Source organism: Anomaloglossus baeobatrachus, chromosome 11, assembly GCF_048569485.1.
Source record: "Anomaloglossus baeobatrachus isolate aAnoBae1 chromosome 11, aAnoBae1.hap1, whole genome shotgun sequence".
Classification (NCBI taxonomy): domain Eukaryota; kingdom Metazoa; phylum Chordata; class Amphibia; order Anura; family Aromobatidae; genus Anomaloglossus; species Anomaloglossus baeobatrachus.
In genome coordinates, this window is record NC_134363.1 from 19,836,830 (window position 1) to 19,846,819 (window position 9,990).

General features: G+C 42.4%; 1 protein-coding gene across 3 annotated transcripts in view; it reads right to left on the reverse strand.

Annotated features, from left to right (window-relative positions):
- Positions 1-7,435: 7,435 nt before the first annotated feature.
- The window catches only part of LOC142255990 (B-cell receptor CD22-like), a 28,456-nt gene continuing 25,901 nt past the window's right edge, over positions 7,436-9,990 (reverse strand). For 2 of the 3 annotated variants that reach the window (XM_075327460.1, XM_075327461.1), the window contains exon 11: positions 7,436-8,099. In XM_075327460.1, the coding sequence (XP_075183575.1) occupies positions 8,013-8,099 (87 nt within the window). In that variant the 3' untranslated portion in view covers positions 7,436-8,012. The remainder of the gene's footprint in view (positions 8,100-9,990) is intronic. The other variant, XM_075327462.1, reaches the window with a different exon arrangement.

Below are 9,990 nucleotides of genomic sequence, written 5' to 3' on the forward strand. Positions count from 1 at the left end.
CTCCATGATAACAGCTGTCTGGCGTGTCGTTCATCCTGATGAGAGCTTTACATGTGACTGGTGAAACATGTCACTGTTCAAATTTCAAAACAATATCACATGAATGTTTCAGAACAAGAGCTGGACTCTGTAAAAGTCTCTGCAATCTTCTCATCTTATGAAGTGCAAGCTGGACAATAATTTTAATTTTGAAGATAGCAAGGTAGTGATCAGATGGGAGTGCTAGAAAGCAGGAGGACTAGCTAGTCCTCTTGCTTCCTAGTGCTCCCATGTGACCGCTACTTTGCTATCTTCACTTCTACTATCCCGTTTGAGGGATCTACGGCAGAAGCAGCTCTGGGAGCAGAGAGACATTTATTATTCACTAGGACTTACGGTTACTGGGTTACCGGGCTTGCTCTGGCTGGTACAGGACCTGTGGTGATGCACTTCCAGTTGCCCGCGATCCCGTGACCTACCTGGAAGAAGTCCCATCACGCTGTTCCCAAGGATCTTCAGACAGCTCTAGTCACCAGCGATCTCCAGTGGATCCCTCACTGCTTCAACCGGGGTTGTGTAAGGATGCACAACCCCATTAGGTGAGCTGCCTCCGGGCATTATTTAATTCCACCTTTACCACCAGGTGTCACACAGCACATCTCTTCCTTTCTCCTCTTTAATAATTCTAATTTTGTAAGTTATGTACTAACTACTGATGCCAATTTGTATCAAATAAGAACACACCATTAAAGAGAAAAGGAAACCTGTTGTCATGTTGACCTCACAATCTAAATTCTAGAGTTCTCATCACCACGAATAAGTCAGTGGTTGACTCTCCTAACACGTATTGAAGGCTTAAAGAGGTTGTCCACTAATTTTATATTGATGACTTATACTTATTATAGGTCATCAATGTCTGACCGGCCAGAGTCTGACACCAGGCGCCCCTGCCGATCAGCTGTTCTCGGTCCTAACAGCGGCAACTAGCAGCCAAAAATTCTCACTTCCAAATCTGCCCTATCAACTGATAGTGATGGCGGCCAGGTACCGCACATCCACCTCCTATTCAAATCAATATTAGGCATGGACAAGTACCTGCCTCAAAGTTGAAGATTGAGCCAGACTTTAGATAAAGTTCGGTTTGGGACCCAGACTTGACCTGAACTCCAATTAAAATGGTCAAAAATTGGGCAGTTCAGGTCTCCACCCACATGCAGCAAGTCATAAACAGAACAGTTTTGGGAGAGAGTGGCAGGGTTTTTCCATTTTTTTTGTTTGGTGTACACTACATCCGATTATCCCATTGTTATCCCGATTACAAGCTGTTCAAACACTGCAAGTGGCTCTCACTTGGCTGAGCATGAGCATACCCGAGCACAGTGCTGCTTGCGCGAGTGATTTGCATACGTAAAGCACCCAAACTCCAAACCCAAACTCTATTTTTCATACAGTCTGTGTTTGGTACGAACTCAAAACCAGGAATAGAGATGAGAGGACCTGTGGAAGTTCTGGTTCTGCGGATTTAGTCGGAGTTTGGATAAATTTCTGTTCTGGACCTGAACTTGACCCAAGCCCCATTTGAAGTTACTGATTTGGCAGTCCAGCTCTCCACCCACATACAGGCAACTAAAAATAGAGCACTTCCCGGGGGAGGGAGGGTGGACTATTTTCATTCCTTTTTTTCTACACACAACAACGCTGATTTAACCTTCAATTTGAGGCATTCAAACACTGCAAGCTCCAAGCATACGCGAACACACCGCAGCTCACTCAAGTGGTTAACATATGTAACGGATCCAAACACAATATTGATTTTTTTGTAAAGTCTGTGCTTGGTACAAACAGTGAACGTTAAAGTTCAGGCACATATATTGCACAATATCAGGTGATTATATTGTGTAAGAAGTCAGTGGTTAAAGATATTAAAGATCATAGTCAGTCAATAGATCTATAGATACAATGAATTAATAGCTACTTACCAGTTGAGCTGTTCAGATCACCAAGAACAATGAAACACATTGGTATTGTTTGCTTTAGGCATTTCAGGGTGTGACTTGACTATTTCCTGAAATTTGCAACATCCCCTACAGTAAAAGATTGCATCATTGATTTATAAATTATACTAGCAAAAAAAACAACTTTGTATGTTCCTCATAAACAGAATGATTCCGGTGCCTTACAAAATCTTATAGTTCAACTATAAAGCATGTGGCTATGTGGCAAATATGACTTTCATCAATTTTTTAGAAGCAATATTTTTTTGTGCAACAGAAGAACCCAACATTGCTCTGTGTGGAAATTTATTTTAATCTGCATTGAAGTTTACAAAGGAATGAATTGCTTATTTTGTATTTTTTATTCTTATGTTCCAACTAGTTTAACAATTTTCTGTCAAGTTAAAGATTAAGCGTCAACTACTTTATATCGTCATATTTTTTAAAGAGTTCTGTTCAATAGGCCTATCATAAAGTAGATGGCACATGACCAAATTGATGACCAATTATCATGATACTTGACCAAATAACCAGAGGTGACGGAGCATTTTAAAATTTTAAAATTTAAATTTGCAATCTCTGTTGAATTTTTAAAAAAAAAAAAAAAAAATTGCATAGCATTGATTTGCCAAAAATCAAAGGTAATGCAAAGTCAACCAATTTCCTTAAACAGATATATAAAGGCTACTTTACACGCTGCGATATCGGTACCGATATTGCTAGCGTGGGTACCAGCCCCCATCTGTTGTGTGACACGGGCAAATCGCTGCCCGTGCCGCATAACATCGCCCAGACCCGTCACACATAATTACCTGCCCGGCGACATCTCTGTGACCGGCGAACCGCCTCCTTTCTAAGGGGGCGGTTCGTTCAGCGTCACAGCGACGTCACAGTTGTGTCACTGAACCACCGCCCAATAGAAGCAGAAGGGCGGAGATGAGCGGGACGAACATCCCGCCCACCTCCTTCCTTCCGCATAGCGGCTGGGAGGCAGGTAAGGAGAGGTTCCTCGTTCCTGCGGTGTCACGCGGAGCGATGTGTGCTGCCGCAGGAACGAGGAACAACCTCTTTACTGCTGCAGTAACGATTTTTGAGAATGGACCCCCATGTCACCGATGAGTGATTTTGCACGTTTTTGCGACGATACAAAATCGCTCATCGGTGTCACACGCAACAACATCGCTAATGCGGCCGGATGTGCGTCACAAATTCCGTAACCCCAACAACTCCGCATTAGCGATGTCCTAGCGTGTAAAGACCCCTTAAGACTATGAGGTCTCGTAAGACTGTATCCAACCCCTTTCAAGCTTTTTAATGCAAATGCAGTCTAATGTCAAATTTACTCGATTGTACAAGGTATTGGGTTAATGTGAGAGATGAGTGGAACAGACGAAATACCCATCTGGTGACAGAGAGAGTCTGCAGACGAATTTTCTTATTTTTTTTAAGCGTTTCATTACCCTTTACAATTTACAAATATGGCTGATGTGCTAGTGTTTATACAAATGAAGGGAATTTAGACTAGCAGTGGTCCAAAAATTATCCCTTTACTTGGATGAATTCAAACTGAAGAAGTAATTGCTTTGCTTTATTTAGCAGTCAAAAGTGATTAGTTACTTTTTATGTGGAGTAGAAACTGGTTTGGGATTGTTTTTATAAAGTTGGGACACACCAGGGTCTAGACCACGTGTTGGGAACCTATGGCTTGCGAGCCAGATGTGGCTTTTTTAATGGTTGCATCTGGCTCACAGAAAAATCTTTAATCAAAAAATACCAAATTTTCCGTTTTGTAAGGTTTTTTTTCCCCCAAAACTAGGGTAAAAATGAGGGTGTGTCTTATGAACCACATATGGCTTACCGGGAAGGGAGTGGTGGCGCAGGGTCAGCAATACTGTGGGTTCGTGGGGTGTCGTGGCGTGGAGCCTGTAGTAGCTGGCAGACTGCAGGCTGCTTTGAATCTCCCGCAGTTGATGTGATCAACTTCAAGGAAATGACTGTGGAGGCGGCGTGTGCACGGATACGAAATAGCGGCCATTTTATTGAAGTCTATTGCGTTGATCTGCGCACACACCGTGACCATTTTCTTGAAGTCATTCTCGTCAACTGCAGGAGATTCAAAGCAGCTTGCCGGCAGATCAATGGCGCCTGCCGCCATTACACCCCAAGAGCCCACAGCAGTATCTCCGACCTTCTGCACACTGACCCTCCTGAGCTGCGTGTTCTCCCTCCTCCGTGCCCACAGCATCACCTACCCTGCCTTCTGGGACCTTCTGAGCTGCTCCATTACCGCCGCTCCTCCCTGGTGAGTAAAGATCTCACAGAATTACATTTTATAATATGTGGCGCTCATGGCTCTCTCAGCCAAAAAGGTTCCCGACCCTGGTCTAGACAGTGTGTCTCATAAAGAGCAATGGAATGAGGAGTACAAGCCCAAGGCCCAGACAAAATATGGCACATTTTAGTTGGCTTGTGTCACTTAAAAAAATATATATATTTTTTATTTTTGGGCAACAGAAAGTTCACAAAAATAGTAAATGATAAATCATTTTTCAGTTGATGAAACAAGAGGAAGGGAAGCCTTGGTTATTTCAGATGTGACCATAACTTTAAAAGTTTATTTTGGCAACAATCATTTTTTTTAATTTGTAATGTCTTTTGCCAACTGCGCATAGACAGTAAGGGACCTAAAGATGTAATGTAATTTTAAGCAAATGGAGGAAAAAGGGTTAATCCACGCTGCCAGAAGAAGATCACTGAAGATCGATGGAGGTTAAAATATCTGATTTTATTGTTCGATGCATTTCAGAGTCTTACAACACCTTCTGATTCATCTCCTGCGATGGCTGACATGCATCCACACTCCACATACTTTAGAAGAAGAGGGAATGAGGACCTTGCTGACCATTAGAGGTTTCACTTTACAGTGTCACCCTTCTGATCCTCATCATATTTTATGATCAACGCCACTCAAGTTGCAATTTTTGTACCTCTTATATTGCACTAGATTTCCAAGTGTCATTGTTGTTGGGAGGGTTCTGTACAGGTGCGTGAGAGATCAAGGGTCTCATGGTTTCATTATGTGCTCCATTGACCGTGCCTGCACTTATTCCACCCAAGCACTATAACACATGGAAGTCTGGTGCCCCACCATAAGATGAAAGATTCCAATACAAGAAGCAGAGATCAGAAGATGTGGTGAGCACCGGTGGTGCAGGGGAACTAACAGGTCACAGAGGTGAGTGAAGGGTGAGTGTAATATATTTTTTTGATAATTTACATATTATGTTTATTATTAGGGATGATCGAATATCACAAATATTTAGCTATATTAGGCTTCGCAAATATCCGACGAATAGGTCGCTGATATACGAATATTCCATGCGCAATGTAAGTCTATGGGAAGCCTGAATAGTTGCTATTCGGCAACTTTTCAGGTTTCCCATAGACTTAAATTGCACATCGAATATTCGCAAATAGTTGAATAGCGGCGACCTCTTCGGCGAATATGGACATAGCCGAATATTTGAGGTATTTGATCATCCCTATTTATTTTACTCTGGGAACTGGAGAGACATTAATATTACGGAGAATAACTTACCTGCAAATTGAATTTCCAGAAAAAGTTGTGCACACGGTCGAATTTAAGATCAATCCAATCCACTCAACTCTACTTAGGATACATCTGTCTACTCTTCTGCTGAACTACAGATTTCTAGACATCCTAATGTTCCCTTAGAAAACCTGTTTATCTCTGACAGGTGCCATTGTTTCCAGAGTGGATCCAAGTCATACTGGTGAGGGTCAGAAACCTAGCACCCCCACGAATTACAAGTTATCTGCCGCCATGTTAAAATTGCACGTTAAAGCTCACACCAGTACACTATTTTGTGGTTACAAAGTCATCATATGCTAGTGATATCTAAGCATTTAATAAAGCAGGTGCCAGCTGTATAGCACAGCCGGCACACAAACGTATTGAACAGAATAAACTTCTAATGTTGCTCCATAAAAGCACACCCAACATTCACTGTACATTGATAACTGATATAAGGAAGGGGCTGAATTGAGGTTTATGAACCAAATCCATTTATTTGTGACCAGCACTTAACATTGAGGGTGGCAGGATGCAATCAGGAAGGTGCATTTGTTATCACATTACTGAATTACTACTTGAATTTTGTTTTTTTTATCCCCCTAGATTCTTATCACATGGCTGCATTTGGGACCTGCCTACCTCTCCTTGGTCAGAGGGGCACTTGTCTAATATGGGTCATCGCTTTATTTATAGGACATACTTGAAATTTTATACCAGCATTTAAGACAATGCTGAAAAAGGACAGGAGACATGTTCACTCCGTGCTGCTGCTGAAGACTTTCCAAGGGAAAATTCAGGACACCAGTGCAGACAATGCATAAAAAGGACAGAAGACGTGTTCACTCTTTTCTGCTGCTGAAGACTTTCCAAGGGAAGATCCAAGACACCGGTGCAGACAATGCAGAATAAGGACAGAAGACGTGTTCACTCCGCGCTGCTGCTGAAGACTTTCCAAGGGAAGATCCAGGACACCGGTGCAGACAATGCAGAAAAAGGACAGAAGACGAAGACGTGTTCACTCCGCACTGCTGCTGAAGACTTTCCAAGGGAAGATCAAAGACACCAGTGCAGACAATGCAGAAAAAGGAAAGAAAACGTGTTCACTCCGCGCTGCTGCTGAAGACATTTTAAGGGAAGATCCTGGACACCAGTGCAGACAATGTAGAAAAAGGACAGAAGACGTGTTCACTCCACGCTGCTGCTGAAGACTTTCCAGTGGAAGATCTGGGACACCAGTGCAGACAATGTAGAAAAAGGACAGAAGACGTGTTCACTCCACGCTGCTGCTGAAGACATTTTAAGGGAAGATCCTGCTGGACACCAGTGCAGACAATGTAGAAAAAGGACAGAAGACGTGTTCACTCCACGCTGCTGCTGAAGACTTTCCAGTGGAAGATCTGGGACACCAGTGCAAACAATGCAGAAAAAGGACAGAAGACGTGTTCACTCCACGCTGCTGCTGAAAACTTTCCAAGGGAAGATCCGGGACATCAGTGCAGACAATGCAGAAAAAGGACAGAAGACGTGTTCACTGCACACTGCTGCTCAGGAATTTCCGATGGAAGATCCAGGACACTCCTGTGGAGATAAGTAGTTTTGTTTAAATGCATTTCTAAGCTATTACAAGCTTCTTCAGGAAAAGAACCACAATTTCTCCTGAAGAAGAAGCTTTCAAATGCATTGAATAAAAAACACTTATCTCCACTGGCGTCCTGGATCTTCCCTTGGATAGTCTTCAGCAACAGCACGAAGTGAACATGTCTTCTGTCCTTTTTCTGCATTGTCTGCACTGGTGTCCTGGATCTTCCCTTGGAAAGTTTTCAGCAGCAGCGCAGAGTGAACACATCTTCTGTCCTTTTTTTGTATTTCTGCACTGTCCTGTGCACTCTGTATCTGCAGTAGCTGCTCCATTATTAAGTGCATGTCTTTTTGGGTCTAAGGGAAAAATGTTTCTCCTTGCGGAGACTGACAAATCAATCTGGCTGTCAGTGGTGAGGAGACTTATAGCTGTAATGCTTCTCTGGGAAATATTCAAATTGTCTCTTCAGGGAGACAAACTCTAGTGCCACCTATTGAAAGTCACAATCCTTAAAGTAAAAAGTGGCCCATATGACCTAGGTTTTCTGAAAGATCAGAACATCAATTTGCAGACATGGTGTTTTGGGATGATTGTCCCTCATCAGTGCAAAGCATGTCTTTTTGGGTGTCACACAACTTGAAAAGCTGAGCACAACTCTTTATTTTGTATTCCATTTTTATCAGATAAGACCCTTTTTTTGCGCTTTTGTTTTTTAATGTTCTTTCAGCGTTTAAGACAAAGCAGATATGATGGGAGATCCAGCAAAGATCATTCCGTTATCTATACAGAAAATTAAATTGTACTTTTCACGGTATAAAAATAAAAAGCAGACTCCAGGGTCATCATAGATAGATTTATTGTCCTTTTAAGTATCTTGCCTCTGGACATTTACATATTCATCAGTTGCTCCATCATCTGACCCTACAACAGCGAAGTCTGCAGGCGTGACAGGCTGTAAGAGGAAATTTGATACAGTTAGTACTATATGTATAGTGTATATGTTATATATATATATAACTATATTGACTTTGCAACACCAAGAAGGAAAAGTTGTGGAATTCTTGAAATTACAGGATGCATGGACACGATACTTATTACTGGTTTTCTGGGCAGTGTTCTGCTGCACTGAACGCACTTAGCAAATCATCAAGATCCACTGTTGGCAGCTGTCTTTGGTATCGCCCAATATTGGTGTCCCATATTGTTCCATGGGACATGTTTCAAGATGGTATACAGTATTATACAGTGCAATGTGGAATACTCTTTTTATCAGAGGTAGAGGCAGAGGAAAACTATACTGGCAGGAAGCCGCAGAGAGACACGGCATTGCGCATAGTCAACAAGGAACACAGAAAGAAAAGTAGGATGGCTTGAATGTCAATTGGAAAGTAGATAGGGCCTAAAGGAGGCTTTACACGCAGCGATATCGCTATCGATATCGCTAGCGAGCTTACCCACCGCCGTCATTTGTGCGTCACGGGCAAATCACTGCCCGTGGCACACAAAATCATTAGGAGCCATCACACGGACTTACCTGCCTAGCGACGTCGCTGTGGCCGGCAAACTGTCTACTTTCTAAGGGGCAGTTCGTGCGGAGTCACAGCGGCGTCACTAAGCGGCCGTCCAATAGAAGCGCAGGGGCGGAGATGAGCGACTGTAACATCCCGCCCACCTCCTTTCTTCCTCATTGCCGGCGGCCGCAGGTAAGCTGTAGTTCGTCGTTCCCGAGGTGTCACACGTAGCGATGTGTGCTGCCTCAGGAATGACGAACAACCTGCGTCCTCAACAACCAACGATTTTTTGAAAATGAACGACGTGTCAACGATGGACGATTTGGTGAGTATTTTCCATCGTTAACAGCTGCTCGTTGGTGTCACACGCAGCGACGTCGCTAACGATGCCGGATGTGCGTCACAGAATCCGTGACCCCGCCGATATATCGTTAGATACGTCATTGCGTGTAATGGGGCCTTAAATGGGCTTCTTATGGGGGTTGATATGTTAAAAATGAAGCAAATTAAAAAATAAGTTATATTGGCACAAATTAATAAATATATGAGTAAATTATTTTAAGAGAATATTATAATTTTAATAATCATCCTTTAAATCTAGTTAATTAAAACAGTCCTGCAAAAACCATGAATGTTAAAACTAAACATCTTAATCATTCCCAATTTAAAAGTTATTTGCGCCTGCTCTATGTCCTGTATTTAAGTATCTATATTTCTAAGTTTAGTGCACTTTTTTGCAATAAGTAAAACATTTAAAAAAAAGTTGTGTGATGTTTTTGTTTATAGAGAAGGTGCTGCTTTCATTAAAGGAAATGTGTCAGCAGGTTTTTGCTATGTAATCTGACAGCAGAATGAGGTAGGGACCGATATCTTGATTCCAGTGATGTGTCACTTAGTTTACTGGGTGCCGCACTTGTGATAGAATCAAATTTTTTCCTAGACTTCACCTTTGCACTAACCAGACACAAGGTAAAGTAACACAAACAGAGGGGAAAATCATCAAAAAGGATAAAGCCTGACAGCAGTAAACTTCCTCAGCAGAACCTTCCTCCAAGGCGGCCAGAGCCCAAATGACTTTATCTTCAGCTGGGATTGCTGGGATACACCACTATCTAAATCTGAAGGGCGTGACTGCAAAGTAAGTGCAGATGAAACACTCAGCTTGGAACTGCTTGGAAAAGCTGCAAGAGAAAAACTGACATTTAACGATTTCAGTACTAAGAGAAACAAAACCCATTTAAATGTAGAGAGCCAGACGAGCAGTTGTAGCTCAAAGACTGTCACTGGTCTCTAAAAACAAACATGACAGGTGTTCTCAGATAACATAAGTTG